The sequence below is a fragment of the Lithobates pipiens genome, unplaced genomic scaffold, assembly GCF_037356315.1.
Source record: "Lithobates pipiens isolate NorthernLeopardFrog02 unplaced genomic scaffold, aLitPip1_a1.2 Scaffold_13, whole genome shotgun sequence".
Classification (NCBI taxonomy): Eukaryota; Metazoa; Chordata; class Amphibia; order Anura; family Ranidae; genus Lithobates; species Lithobates pipiens.
The window spans coordinates 45,345,846-45,362,314 of NW_027507718.1; the positions used below are offsets into that span (position 1 = coordinate 45,345,846).

The 16,469-nt window shown below is 38.4% G+C and overlaps 1 protein-coding gene across 28 annotated transcripts in view; it reads right to left on the minus strand.

The window, feature by feature from the left end:
• The window catches only part of PTPRD (protein tyrosine phosphatase receptor type D), a 2,297,910-nt gene that overhangs the window by 57,924 nt on the left and 2,223,517 nt on the right, over window positions 1-16,469 (minus strand). For all 28 annotated transcript variants that reach the window (XM_077475060.1, XM_077475071.1, XM_077475065.1 and 25 more), the window contains one exon: window positions 15,216-15,370. In XM_077475060.1, the coding sequence (XP_077331186.1) occupies window positions 15,216-15,370 (155 nt within the window). The remainder of the gene's footprint in view (window positions 1-15,215; window positions 15,371-16,469) is intronic.

A 16,469-nucleotide genomic window follows, 5' to 3' on the forward strand; every position in this document is an offset into this window, starting at 1 on the left:
CACTCACATGAGCCAAAAGAATGTAGCGCTTTATATAATGGTCAGACACAACACTGTTCTGCTGACACTGGTATACAATGGCGTCACTGGCTTCATGAACTTGCCACATCTTACCACTGGGATTTTTGCCTATTCCTCCTTGCAAAACTGCTCCAGCTCCTTCAAGTTGGATGGTTTGCGCTTGTGAACAGCAATATTTATGTCTGACAGATTTTCTATTGGATTGAGGTCTGGGCTTTGACTAGGCCATTCCAACACATTTACATGTTTCCTCTTAAACCACTCAAGTGTTGCTTTAGCAGTGTTTGGGGTCACTGCCCTAGCCTAAAATCACACACAGAGTGGTACAGGTTTTTCTCAAGAATATCCCTGTATTTAGCACCATCCATCTTTCACTCAACTCTGACCAGTTTCCCAGTCCCGATTGCTAAAAAACATTCTCACAGCATGATGCTGCCATCACGTTTCAATGTGGGGATGGTGTTCTTTAGGTGATGTGATGTGTTGGATTTGCGCCAGACATATAATTTCTTTGATGGCCAGAAAGTTCAATTTTAGTCTCATCAGACCAGAGCACCTTTCTCCATACATTTTGGGAGTCTTCCGCATGCCTTTTCGCGAACTCAAAACGTGCCATTTTGTTTTTTGCTGAAAGTAATGACTTTCTTCTGGCCACTCTGCCATAAAGCCCAACTCTATGGAGCGTACGGGTTTTTGTCGTCCTATGTACAGATACTCCAGTCTCTGCTGTGGAACTCTGATGCTCCTCCAGGGTTACCTTAGGTGTCTGTGCTGCCTCTCTGATTAATGCCCTCCTTGCCCGGTCCTTGAGTTTTGGTGTGCCGCTGTCTCTTGGCAGGTTTGCTGTTGTGCCATGTTCTTTCCATTTGGTTATGATAGATTTCATAGTGGTCCTAGGGATCATTAAAATTTGGATATTTGTTTTATAACCTAACCCTGACTTGTACTTCTCAACAACATTGTCCCTTACTTGTTTGGAGAGTTCCTTGGTCTTCGTGACAGTGTTTGGCTAATAGTGCCTCTTGCTTAGGTGTTGCAGCCTCTGAGCCTTTCAAAAAGGTGTGTATACATAATGACAGATCATGAGACACTTAGATTGCACACATTGGACATCATTTCAATAATTATGTGACCTCTGAAGGTAATTGGTTGCACCAGAGCTTTTTAGGGGCTTCATAACAAAGGTGGTGATTACATACGCACATGGCAATTATCAGTTTTTTATTTCTGAAAAATAGTTTTATGTATATATTTTTCTAATTTTACTTCACCAACTTAGATTATTGTATTCTGATCCATCACATATAATTCAGATTAAAAAAAACATTGAACTAAAGGCTGAAATGTAACAAAATAGGTAAATAGTCAAGAAAGGTGATTACTTTTGCAAGGCCCTGTAAATACCAATACTAGGGGGCGGGACATTCAGCCCCACATACATTACCTTTGTACATGCAATGGAAAGACAAATATAAGGCATTTCTAACACTAACAAGAATCATTATCAGATGCTGATGCATAATAACATGGAAATGCAATTAAATGAATGAATAAATTGAAATGCGATGTTATAAACCAATATTGTGTAAAATGAATAATAACTCTAAAACCATAAAAAACAATAACCAAACCTTCTGTTGCAGAATAAGACCAGACACAAAAAACTAAAACATTACAACAGTACCACAAGCATTCAAGCAATGACACAATAGATAATAATGTGTGATGTAATCCTAACGTTGCCTTTTGTGTACATGGACCTGGAAGCCTCGATTGGGACCGATCAGCCTTTCACTACCTCCCCGACCACCGATAGCGGAGAGTGCTTCCCCATGGCTCGCAGCCCTCATCCAGGAGCTCCAGGACTTCCACAGTCTTCCTCCACCTGGCACAGTCTGAGACCCAAGAGCGTAGCCTGCACTCCCCGGGTTTACTATCCCTCCTACACAGCACTAGGGTTTGCGACTGCCATCCTTCCCTTCTGGCATTGCGGAGGACACCACGGATGCCGTGAGTCACTGTGCTCACAGGGCACATTCCTTTCCCTCTGCATAACACTTGATATTTTGTTTTCTGATATATGAATTGTTTTATCTGCAATTAAAGATTTGAATCAGTTTAACTGTATGTATTCTCTCTTGAAAAGAGGAAATTAAGGGGGGATATGATCACCATGTATTAATACATAAGTGGTTCATATAATGAACTCTGTGTTGAGTTATTCACCTTAAGGTCATCACAGAAGACAATGGGATACTCTGTACGTCTGGAGGAAAAGTGATTTGATCTTCAAATACGGAAAGACTTATTCACAGTAAGAGCTGTGAACATGTGGAATAGGCTCCCTCAAGAGCTGGTTCTGGCTAGCCCATTAGATTGTTTTAAAAAAGGCCTGGATTCTTTCCTAGATGCACAGATAGTATGACTGGATACCAATATTTATAAGTAAAGTTGATCCAGGAAATATCTGATTGCCTCTTGGGGGATCAGGAAGGATTTTTTTCTCCGCTGGAGCAAACTGGATCATGCTTTATTGGGGTTTTTGCATTCCTCTGTGGGTATGGGATTGTATATATAGCATTGCATATTTTTTTCCCCTTAAATTGGTTGAACTGGTGTCTTTTTTCAAGCAGACTAACCATATAACATGCTTTGGTGTACAATTAACCCTTTAATGCTGCCTATACACATATATGAGGCCTCACTGAAGAGGGTCTTCTTCTGTGAAGCTGCATATATGTGTTTTTGTAGGGAGCTTCCCGCACAGCACGCTCCCAGCACAGAGGCAGAAAAGATCGGGAACTCTGGTTACCGATCACCTGATCAGCTTTGGATTGGCTATGGCAGTGGTCAGTCACTGTGCAGCCAAATCCTTTGTTTTTTTTTCTCCGCTGAATGGAAAGCTACATCTGGGTCAATTTACTAAGGGCCAAATGACTGTGCACTTTGCAAGTGCAGTTGCATTAATTTTTCCCAGAGCTTAGTAAATGTGGTAAAGCTCTGCTTTCCATCATCCAGACTGGATGATGGAAAGCAGAGCTTTACCACATTTACTAAGCTCTGGGGAAAATTAATGCAACTGCACTTGCAAAGTGCACAGTCATTTGGCCCTTAGTAAATTGACCCAGATGTGTAAGAAAAATGCTGCTTTTTTTTTTTTCTTGCACCTGATTGTGTATTCTTTACAAAGTGACACTATACCACATTTACTAAGCTCTGGGGAAAAAGAGTGCAACTGCACTTGCAACGTGCACAGCCTATTTGCCTTTAGTAAAGCCACTCCACTGTATCTTTCTCTGCTTGCTAGAGGAGAAAAATGTTAATAAATCATAGTGTGTGTAAAAAAAAAAAAAATAGTAATAATAAAAAAAGGAAAAAAATAGATCAAGCTTTGGGCCAAAGGACAAGATTGGTATATTTTAGGTAGAACTTTAAAAAGAAAGTACCATATTTTTAAATTAGTCTTAGACCCCTTTCACACGAGGGGGACTCAGCTTCCACGGAGTCTGCCTCTGTCCGCCGGCTCAGCGGGAGATCTCTTCATTGATCTCCGCTGAGCCGGCAAATGACAGGTTGGCTGGTCTCTATGGAGAGATCGCATGAAAACGGACAGCATGTCTGTTTTCATCAGATCTCACCCAATCCGATCCGCCAGCGACGGATCCGGACATAGGGCCATCCATCTGCTTTTGGCGGATCGGACCGGGTTGGATGTCAGCGGACATGTCTCAGCTGAAAACCGTCGCTCTGTAGACCAGCATGGAGCGCCTGCTCAGGTCCGCCGTCAAAACTGACTGGTGGACCTGAACGGTCCGTCAGTGTGAAAGGGGCCTTAAGGCTTGTACAAACAATCCGATTTTCTGCAGACAAAACCTCAGACTTTTGTTCGAAGGCGTGTGCCTGGATTTTTTCTTGCATACAAATGGCAAGGAATTGTCGGCCAACAAACATGAAAGTAGTGACGTACTACATGTTTTTCAGCTCTTTAGTGCCACCCTTTGGGCTTCCTCTGTTAATTTCAAGTTAGTAGAAGTTTGGTGAGTGTTGATTTGTGATTTTCATTTTGCGCTTATCATTTTGTGCTTTTCACTTAGTTTCTGAACAGCCATTTATCAACCAGATAAGTTGTGGAATCAGAGGAGATAACATGTTATTTATTATTGGCCTTGGAGTTATTGCTTTGACCCAAGTCCAGTCCAGGAACAGGAGGAGGAGGAGGATTTCTTGGACCAAAAATTGGTTGCCTTATTAATTGTGACCAATTATGTTATATGCCTTTGCTGCGGGAGCTCCAGAAGAATAATCCAGATTTTTTTCGGAATTATCTCTGGATGACGGACCCCTGCTTTCACCAACTCTTGGCATTGTTGAAGCAGAAGCAGGACACATGCATGAAGATTTTATTTTATTTTTTGGTTGAATAATTATGATTTGATTTGTTATATTTTCTATATTTTTGGATGCATAGAATGCACTTTTTGGTTAAGTTCTATTGGCAGATAGCATGTCCAATCTTATTTGTTTTCTTTTTTTTATGCACAATAAAACAAGTGTGGAGAATAATACTTGGCTATGTGTTTTACTTCAAATGACAGTTTGGGAGTAGGCAGTTACATTTAAAAAAATACAATGTAAAATTGACAAGGGACACCAACATAGTTGTATCTTTGATCTTAAAAACCATGGGATAATGGTGTTGTGGTAACTTGCCCAAAAAAAAAAAAAAAAAAAAAGCATGTCACGTCATGGAAATGTTTATCCTCAATTACGAATGCTAGTTTACAAGACCAATCGCTTTTGGCTCATCCTTGCTTCCGAGCATGTGTGTTTGAACTTTTGTCCAACGGGCTTGTGTACACATGCTCAGAAAATCCGACAACAGACATTTGTCCGCAGAAAATTTTAAAGCCTGCCATCCAACATTTGTCCGATGGAGCGTACAAACGGTCGGATTTTCCACCAACAGCCTGTCATCACATATTTCCAGATGGAAAATACCGAGTGCATGCAGCTTCAATGTCAGTGTGTTTCAGGTAGGATAAAAAAAGCAAAATGTGCACTATTGTTTCTGGATCCTACCACAGGTTTTTGGTTGTTTATATAGTAAAAAAATAAAAAATAAGAATATATATATATATATATATATATATATATATATATATATATATTTATTTTTTTAATATTCTCGGTCAGTTTCTATAACAGTCACCACCAAATGAAAGCTCAGTGTTAAAGTTGAAAAATTATGTTTTTGTGCATTATAATTTGTATTACCTTCTATCAAGAAGGGGTTAAAACAAATATATGTGTGTGGTTAATTTAAAGTACTATACTAAATGACTTTGATTGCTTTAAGTAACAGCCGGATTTTTATGGCTAATTACAATTTTAACTCTCAAGATAAGACTATAACTGAAGATGTACAGTATGTTCATTGTATAGCCATGTACATGCAGGTAATGCAACTGTGCATGTTTATTCCATTTACCCAACAACAACATTTTGAGTGCAAATATATGGCACCGTTCAGTAGAGCTGCACAATTCTGGCTAAAATGAGAATCACAATTTTTTTGCTTAGAAGATAGATTTTATAGATTTTTTTATTCATTGAAGTGTATTTTTTCCCAAAAAATTGCATTTGAAAGACCGCTGGGCAAATACTGTGTGACATAAAATATTCTAGCAATTGCCATTTTATTCCCTAGGGTCTCTGCTAATATATATATAATGTTTGGGGGTTCTACATAATTTTCTAGCAAAAAATATTGATGTTAACTTAAGAAAGAAGTGTCAGAATTTTTTTTTGACTTTAAGTGGTTAAACTTCCTGCATTTACACATTGTTGAAAACTTGGCAGACTGCCCGGATTTTTTCTTTACAAACAGAAGTATATCCCTTTGATCTAAGAAGGAAGCTTAGTTACAATGTTTCATATTAAAAACTTGGCAGACTGCCCGGATGTATTCTTTAGCAGTTGAGAGAGCAGATAAGTCTCTCCACTTGTTATATGAAAGAATCGGCAAACTCTGCAATAGAGATCATCAGAGGGTTTTGAATCGAGATCACAATTTTTTAATGAGTAATTGTGCAGGTCTACCGTTCAGTGATTGGTTCAAAAATGGATACCTGACTGCTACATCAGACTAAAGGAGATCAGAATCTTTACTCAATACATTTAGCGAAAATTCACTTCAACTATTCAAACATGTAAAATGCTAATTCCTGTTCTTTTCCTAATTGCAAATCAAAATCCCTATGTCTATGATCACCTGAATAAAGCTTTGCGATTTCTTGTGTAATATGGAATGCGGAAAGTTAGCATTCGATTTGCTGCTGTAGTAAGAAACATTCAATGAGACTTATGGAGCATGAGTATTTTGTAAACTACAGTAGTTCTAGTCTTTTATTCTAACTGACTTATAGCAGGAAATCAAATTTCAATTTGTTGTAGTCTACTTAGTTAAGAGGTGATTTCCAGTTGGTTACTCTGGGTTTGTAGAATTTTTTTTATATTCTGACTGCTTTGTACAAATGAGCGAGAATATCTTTTGTTCTGTCCCATGGCATATTTTTTAATAACACTTACTTTTTGGCTTTTGACAAAATTTTGTTGAATAATAAAAGACAGGCGTACAGCTCTAGACAGCGGATCCCAAAATAGTCTGCAAGCAAGCCAAATGTCTTTACAAATAACTCTACAGAGTCTGTATAAACTATGCATCGTGTTATAATAAGCAATCTCAATTTGCATATACAAAAGGGAAGAGAAGCATTGATATTTAAGTAATATCTTGATAAAGATTGCGTAGGTAATGGGCTATTACAATACCCACAGATTTCCTTGGGCATTAATTATCTATTAGATCTTCATAAAACATATGGCCAGGAATTCGTTATTCAGACACAAATACATGTGGAAATGACTGTTAATTCTTGGTAGAAGTTTCAAAGCTAAATACTACTTTGTGTTACTTGCCCACTAAAGAGACTAATCAAATGATAACAGGAGCAGAAAAAGAATAGCATCTTAATTAAGTGCAGATCCTCGGAGTGCTTTAATATGAATTCACACAAGTCAGTGTCATAATTAAGACTGCTTGGTACAGCTATGAAAATGCTAACCGATACCTTTGCTAATGGCTTCAAGGAGATCTCACATAATAAGATGTGACATACCAGTATGACATTTACACTTTTGCCGAAGTAACCCAGAAATGGCATTAGTCACTGTTATCTGATCATTAAGAGGAAAACCACAGGGATTGTGGTTTCAAATTACTGTTGCTTCACACGGTAATAATTATGAATATGTTGTCTCACTAATGTCTGGCATGCATAGAGATGTTTCACTCTGTAGAAGCAATACTATGTTTTCCTATAAGCAAAATGTGTGGTGTTGTCATTATCAGCAAGTGAAAAAAATGTGAACACTATTGTGGCACATCCAAAGTAGCAGTATAATTTTTTTTATTATTTTGAGGCAAAATAAAAATTTACAATGTTAAGTAATTGAACATTTTTTATTTAAATTATAATAATGTGTTAGATTTAAAAGTCTTAAAGCCCATAACCACGATCGGATTTTTAGACAGGGAATGTTTAATGTCAGGCTGTTGGCAGAAAATCAGACCGTGTGTATGCTCCATCGAACAATTGGGCATGTCTTCAAATTTTACACCAACAAATGTGTGTTGTCGGATTTTCTGAGCGTGTGTACACAAGTCCATTGAACAAAAGTCCAAAGTACAAACACACATGCTCAGAAGCAAAGACGAACCAGAAGCGGTCAGTCTTGTAAACTAGCGTTCTTAATGGAGAATTAACATTCGTGACGCAGCAAATTATGAAATCTTGAAATGCAGTGCATATTCTCTTCTTCTTTAATGGGATAATGATGAAGCTGCTTTGCTGGTTATACCGATGGAGTTATTGCAAACACATTTTAAGAGGCTTTTTCTAGTCATATCAAGAATAATATTATTATGTTTTGTTTTTTTATTTGGGCAAGTTACCACAACACCATTATCCTGTAGTTTTTAAGATCTCAAATACATGTCGGTGTCCCTTGTCAATTTTACATTGTATTTTTTTAAATGTAACTGCCTACTCCCAAACTGTCATTTGAAGTAAAACACATAGCCAAGTATTATTCTCCACAACTTTTTTATTGTGCATTAAAAAAAGAAAACAAATAAAATTAGACATGCTATCTGCCAATAGAACTTAACCAAAAAGTGCATTCTATGCATCCAAAAATATAGAAAATATAACAAATCAAATCATTATTCAACCCAAAAAAATATCAAAGCAATAACTCCAAGGCCAATAATAAATAACATGTTATCTCCTCCGATTCCGCAACATGGCTGGTTGATGAACGGGTGTTCAGAAACGAACAAAATTCCACAGTTTTGTTGTCAGGAAGCCTGATCGTGTGTACGAGGCATAAGGCTGATGACACTTGGGTGGTTTTTTCAAAGGCATTAATTGTTGCTACAAATTGCTAATGCCAGCGATTAGACATTTGTATCTAGCGATTTAATCACTTGAGTTGCTGGCAGTTTGCTGCAGCATTGGACTGTGCTTTGCTACAATTTCCTCTCCTTCAGCAATTTGTAGCTAAGCATTGCGACTGCTGCAACAGGAGGAGGTATGCCACTTTGCTACGATGTAGAATAGTGAGTGTACAGCTTGTATAACAGTGTAAATTTGCTGTCCTCTCAAGATAACGCAACACACAGCCAATAATGTCTAATCACTGGCAACAAAAGTGAGTAAACCTCTAAGTGAAAATGTCCAACTTGAGCCCAGTTAGCCATTTTCCCTCCCGTAGCATTACAAGGTCTCAGATGTGAATGGGGAGCAGGTGTGCTAAATTTGGTGTTATCGCTCTCTCCAATACTGGTCACTGGAAGTTCAACATGGCACCTCATGGTAAAGAACTCTCTGAGGATATGAAAAAAAGAATTATTGCTCTACATAAAGATGGCCTAAGCTATAAGAAGATTGCCAAGACCATGAAACTGAGCTGCAGCACGGTGGCCAAGACCATACAGCAGTTTAATAGGACAGGTTGCACTCAGAACAGGCCTCGCCATGGTCGATCAAGGAAGTTGAGAGCACATGCTCAGTGTCATATCCAGAGGTTGTCTTTGGGAATAAGACATATGAGTGCTACCTACATTGCTGCAGAGGTTAAGGGGTGAGGGGGACAGCCTGTCAGTGTCTAGACCATACGTCGCACACTGCATCAAATTGGTCTGCATGGCTGTCGTCCCAGAAGGAAGCCACTTCTAAAGATGATGCACAAGAAAGCCCGCAAACAGTTTGCTGAAGACAAGCAGACTAAGGGCATGGATTACTGGAACCATTTCCTGTGGTCCGATGAGACAAAGATAAACGTATTTAGTTCAGATGGTGTCAAGTGCATGTGGAGTACAAAGGCAAGTGTGTCTTGCCCACAGTCAAGCATAGTGGTGGGAGTGTCATGGTCTTGGGCTGCATGAGTGCTGCTGGCACTGGCAAGCTACAGTACATTGAGGAAACCATGAATACCAACATGTACTCTAATATACTGAAGCAGAGCATGATCCCCTCCCTTCAGAGACTGGGCCGCAGGGCAGTATTCCAACACGATAACGACCCCAATCACACCTCTAAGGCGACCACTGCTTGCTAAAGAAGCTGAGGGTAAAGGTGATGGACTGGCCAAGGATGTCTCCAGACCTAAACCCTATTGAGCATCTATGGGGCATCCTCAAACAGAAGGTGGAGGAGCACAAGTTCTCTAACATCCACCAGCTCCGTGATTTCGTCATAGAGGAGTGGAAGAGGACTCCAGTGGCAACTGTGAAGCTCTGGTGAACTCAATGCCCAAGTGGATTAAGGCAGTGCTGGAAAATAATGGTGGCCACACAAAATATTGACACTTTGGGCCCAATTTGGACATTTTCACTTACGGGTGTACTCCCTTTTGTTGCCAGTGGTTTAGACATGAATGGCTGTGTGTTGAGTTATTTTGAGAGGACAGCAAATTTACACTGTTATACAAGCTGTACACTCATTACTTTACATTGTAGCAAAGTGTAATTTCTGAAAAGATATAATAAAATGTTTACAAAAATGTGAGGGGCGTAGTCACTTTTTTGAGATACTGTAGGTCCTGCCCACATTTTTAAACATATATCACTGCGAACGTTAGCGCTAGAGCAATAATTCCAGGGCCAGACCTACTGTGAAACTCTGAACTGGTAACCTGTAAAAGCTTTAAAAGTGTTGCCTATGGATAATTTAATAATATAGTTTGTCACTGTTCCACAAGTATGCATGATTTTAAAGTGAGACATGCTTAGTATATACTCAGTGTAACATAATCTTTTTTATTTTACAAAAAAAATGGGTATTATTGTGTGTTTGCGTTCAGTAAAATGTATTAATGCTTATTTTTTTTCAAAAAAATGTGCATTTGCAAAACCACTGCACAAATATTGAGTGACAAAAAAAACTGCAACGTCCACAAATTTTATTCTTCAATAATGTTTGGGAATTATAGGTAACTGGCCTGGGGGTCAGGTGGTTAATCACAAATCATTGTCGCAAGACTGGGGGGTATCCCCTTAGAGAAAATCTCCTGTGTGTTGTCAGCCTAACTAAAGTTTGAATTATGTCAATGTTGTAGATTAGGCAATAAATAATAAGAAGAGCTGGCAACACTGAAATCCTTGAAGTGTCATTTATTGGTACATGAGAGTGACAGTAAAACAATAGTGCTGTTGCAGAATAGGCCCTACCTAAATACTAGGTAAGGTCTTTTTCACAGTCAACATAAAATATTTTATGGTATGTATAGGCTGGAGGTTAGTTCAACTGCTTACTAGGCCTTAATACATTTTCCTGGTGTTTGGTAAGCATAATGTAAGAAGTCAGACAAGTCTGTCAAATGCTGATAAAACGGGAAATAAAAAGGAATAGGTAGTTGGCTGCTTTATAAGCTTCCCATTACCAGCTTGCTAACCAATACTGTTTATAATACTGGTGCAAGTTAGAGGATCACAGCTGATTAACAGCAGCTCTCGGATATGCAAATACCATGAGCGATGCCCGTCTGACTGTATGAAAACTAGCTGCTGATCAATCACCTGTGTATAAACTGTGTGCTTACCACGTAAAACACCAACCTGGAATACCTAGCCATAGAAGGATTTTTACCTGACAATGGGTGCAATCATCTAAGCTGGACATGATTTTTTGGAGTGGCTGCTCCTCAGTATCTGTCTGTGTTCATCTGTCAGTCTGTATAAGGTGATTTTTGGTGTATGAGAAGGAATAACATCCCTAGAGGATGTTAAGAGTCACCTCGGTGCTTAGTGACCTAAGAAATACATTCAGCCTGCAGCTCTGTGCATTTATATGGTGACTGAACTCATTGGTGAGTCCTGATGTTCTTATATTTTCATTGTGCATTATGTAAAAAGTCAATTTTAAAGAAAATATGTTGAAATTCAGATTGAAGATGTGGCCCATTATTTTGCTACTTTAGAGGTAAAAATGGGTTAGTAAAGTCTAAACACAGTCTACCCTGACCAAAGCTTCCCTTACTAATCCTAAAGCTTTGAATTCAATCATATATAATATTGGAGATTGTTAATGAAACTGTGGTTTCTCTTCAGCTTCTTATTGCTTATCCTCTTTTGAACAAACTTAATGTTTTATGCCACAGACTAAGAGATGCACATTTCCACTAAAATAAAGTGCAGATAGAAAAATAGAAAAAGGATTTTGGTAATCACTAACTCTAACACATGTAAGATATTCCCAGCTGTATTTTTGGACAAAAAAGAAGACTACAAAACACTTGAATGGAGTCACTGAAGCACCAGAACCCACTGTGCGACATTCAGCAATACAAAAATGTGTGTTATATAACAGAAATGTATTTTGTGGGAAGTGTGTGCGTAGCTGAAATAGCAGTCTTGGGTTGGTGGTTACTAGAAATGGTTTAGTGCACAGAATTACGATTTTAGCCTTGTGACACAGATGCTTGATCTATTAAAAAAAAAAAAAGATCTCTGGGCAATATCACATGGTGAGAAGCATCTTCAGGATCAAATGAAGCATGTGCACAGTTATGCCATCAGAAGAATAGCAGAAAGATTCTCCTAGGGCAATAAATCTCTGCATTCTGTGAGATAGTGAGAAACATGTAAAGATGGCATCTGGGAATTGTAAATCTTGAGTGATGGCTGAGTCAATATCAAAAGTCACCAAAGAAAATAAAATGAAGATAAATGCCTAAACATTTTATACATCTCTGCCTTTTATGGTGGGGGGTTAGATAAATGTGTCTATTCATATATGATATTCAGCTAGAGGGTATTCTTCTCCCCCTTACTCAATTAGTTAAGTGTGCAAAGCCAAATTGGTAAGATGACCTAGATACACAACATACATAATAATGTTGCTAGCTTTGGCTTGGTAACAGATGTGTGTATGTTTTTCTCATTGCATGTGGCAAACTCGATAATTCTCATTTTATTTATCCAATAAACTTCCACAACTAGCTTCATAATATCCTTTGAGTCCCATAAGTCATAAATCACTAACATTTCGTTGGAGCCTTGCTGTCAGTCAGAAGTATACTTCCTCCACATTTCCAATAGGGTTTTCCCCTGTGGTGCATTTACTGCTAGAGTAACCTGGGAATGCTCAGCTTATTTATTACATTTTAAAGAGCCTCCCAGTCCAGCACTAACATAGGTCTGTCTATAGGCCTCTGAGGGAAATATGTTTTTTAAAATAACGTTTTGCTTATTTGATTTATTTCTTTTAGTGTTTTTAGGGATCACAATATCTACCATCTGCTCTTAACTTGGTTACCAAATCTTAAGTGGTGTTGTTTTTATGCAATTTAATATAGCTGAATAATTGCATGATGATTATTTTTGTTTAACATAATGACTTGATTTTGGTTGCAACCCAAATATTTTCAATCCCAGCTGAGCATGACATGTTTCAGGATATTGTATCTACACAGAATATATGTGTAAGGGATATAAGTACAGCTGGAAAAGCTCAGCCTTACCCCTGTCCAAGATCACCGTTATTGGGTTATAAAAACATTTTTACATTTCCTGCAGATGGTCAAATTCTTTTCTTTACCAGTAATGCTCATTCAGAATTCATTATGGACAGCTGCTGGCTTTGATATAACAGAATCGCAAGCACACAAAACTCTACAGCAGTCACTTACATCGTTTCTGTCTTATAGGAATGCACTATGAGTAAACAAAGACCCGCTGATGCAGTGTGTGCCCACAAATAAAATAACTCATTATGTGAATTTATGTGGCTAAAATAGCTTATTTTACATCTAATAAAATAATACAAGGAAACTGAAAGCAGATGTTGACGGATTGCAGAGTGTATGTAACTACAGTGCTCCAGAATTTAACAGAAAATACTGATTTCTGATGTAGAACTCCAGAAAAAATCATAACCTCAAAATATAAAACATATTGCCTGCTTACACAGCCTACCATATATCTGCAACCACCCTCTGCATACCATACTAGGGTCCTCAGTTGATCTAAGGATTTAAACTCAATGAAGACCCAGCTCTTCTTCTGTTGCTAAAGGCTAGACATAATTTTGCAGGATTTACATTCTTTCTCTGGGATAAAATATTTAAAGTTGCCACTGTTACTATTATTTTCTTTTACCAAATTATATATAACAATTTTAATGAAGAAGGTATGGACTTCAGTAAACATACCTTTTTCCAAGGCATAATCGACTCAATTCACTGTCTTATTTACATGTGACATGCCTTGTTTACTGGTACCCATGGTTTGCCATAAGAAAGACCTACACTTAGAAAAATCAAGAAACCAGGCTGCACACTATGGGAAACCTACTGGTAAGTTTATTGTGTGTTGCCACACCGCAGGCCACACCGCACTTTGAATCATGTGCCCTAAAGGTGGCGATGATTTCAACAGCCAGCTACTCACAATAACTTATCCCAGTAGGATTTACGTGGTGTGCGGCCTAATTTTTTGATCTTGCCATTCACATTGAGCTAGATGATCTGCATTTGGAGCAATAAACTTCCTGAGAGGTTGTTTTAGGAACTTGGAGTGGTGCAGCCTTTATTTTGGCATCTACACTCACCAGCTACTATAATGTCAGGAAAGCAAACAACAAAGTTCATGTCGTTTATTAACCTGTCTTTGGGTATTTGGTAATGCATTTTAGTTCAAAACGACAGCCCTGTAGCCCACATATTACCCATCATACCTTAGTCCTATGACTAGAAATGATAAATCATGTACGTGTGTTTAGTGATGGTTAAAGTGAAACCTTTTCATAAAAACAAACATGTCATATTTACCTGCTCTGTGCAGTGTTTTTGCACAAAGTAGCTTTGATCCTCCTCTTCTTGGGTTCCCCGTCAGCATTATGGGCCCCTCCCCCTTACCGAGCACCCCATAGCAAGCTGCTTGCTGTGGGGGCACGCCTGCATGCTGCTCCCAAGCCAGCTCTCTGTGTCCATAGGACACAGAGAGTGCGGCTCAGCCCTGTTCCCGCTGGCTGTGATTGATAGCAGCGGGAGCCACTGACTCGCGCTGCTGCATCTCAGCCAATCACTACTGAGAGCCCCAGGAGAGCCTTAGGTCTCGTACACATGACTGAATTGAGATCAGGCTTAGCTAAGTATTAGGGGGGAGCCGCACACTTTAGGTTTTTTACCCTTATGCATAGATCAAGACATCTCAATTAACCTTGATAGAGATTTGAATGGGTTCGAGATTTGCATAAAGGCAGACTTCATATGACTGCAGATTAGAGACTTTAATAAAATATTGCTTACTCAATGTGTGCTAAGTAGTCTAACTTCACTAGGGGACCAAGAGAGCACATTTCCAGCCAGGATCACACTGAAAAAGGACATTCAAATTCCTGCTATAGACCCACAACATTATGAAACATTTTGTTTTCTTTTAGTCTGCATCTTAAAGTGCGTTTAAAACCCAAACTTTTTTAAATAAGGTTTTGGAGGTGAGGGGTCTTTGTGATGTAAATAGTTCAGCTGAATAGAACTGCTTTTTATCCTCATAGCAGCTAAAATTACACTTTAGTTATAGCTACCCTCATTAGTGGAAATTATTTTTCTCCACTGAATAACAGTCATACCTGCAATGGACAACCATCGGTCCTGCATCTGGAGGATTACATGTTTTCACTCTTCTTAGGAATGCTAGAAAAGGTGTTGGGTGTTCCGGTACGCCGTGATCTGGCCAGGCTGTAAACTGAAACTGTCTGACTTCTCGCTTTTCACTTGATCCATTCTGTCAAATAGAGAACTTGGCTTCAGAACAGTGATTTCCCATAAGCATATCAGTACAATGAATAATGTTTTTTGGAGGCCTGACAGTAAGCCTGACATGTTATTGTTGCAGACTGAAAGTATTGTGGCCATTTGACACAACTATACAGTGTCTATCGGGTGTCAGGGTCTTGTAACTTCTGTTCTGTAAGTGTTATTACAACATATTTTCATGTATTTTATGACATCTTTAAAAAAAATGGTCCGTGCTGTTTGAATTGCATGCTATACATCTATGTCACTAGACATCCATCGTTTTTATAATTATAGCCTTTTCAAGAGACAATGATTCAAAATGTAACATTATTTCCTGCATTAGTACTTTCAGGAAGCTATAAAATGCAAAATAATTTCATTATTTTGCTTATTTTTTTCTTGATTGTGGTACATTTTTCTTAACTGATTAAGTTGCTGCTAAAGTCATAAAAAATAGAAAAACAATTTAAATGGGTACTTTGTTAGCATTTGGAGGAAATCACATCATGTGCTCCCTTTGTGATTATATTAGCATTTATTTTTTTAAATACAACAGAGAGAATGCCTAGTTTGATCAAACTGTTCTGGTAAATTAAGCTAATAGCTGCAGGAGTGACCAATATAAACTTACTATACAAGTTTACTCTAGGAGAGGAAAGAGAGAATTGTATATCAGGTGGCATGATCTGAGAGGCCACCCCTCCTCTTGGCCCTAACCACCTCTTTGGTCTACCTTCTCCAGTATATGTAAGCATGTACCGCTGCACAATCTATTTCTTATACAGGACAAATGTAACACTGTGAAGTCATGAGGTAGAGCACAACAACCAAGGCAGGGCATTGTTGTGGACGCTTAGTCATTGTTTGGTGAGCATTAATAGGCCAAATATTCATAAGACAATGGGTATTCTGGGCAGTTAGATCTATAGAAAACTTTTTTTTTTTTGATTGATTGATTTTATTAATGTTATTTAGGCAGGACAGTATGGGCATGAAAGCATATAACTTGTGACCACTGCTTTAATCTCATGTAAATTACAGCATTTTCTACTCTGCATGCTTTTTTTCAGTACACACTGTAATGA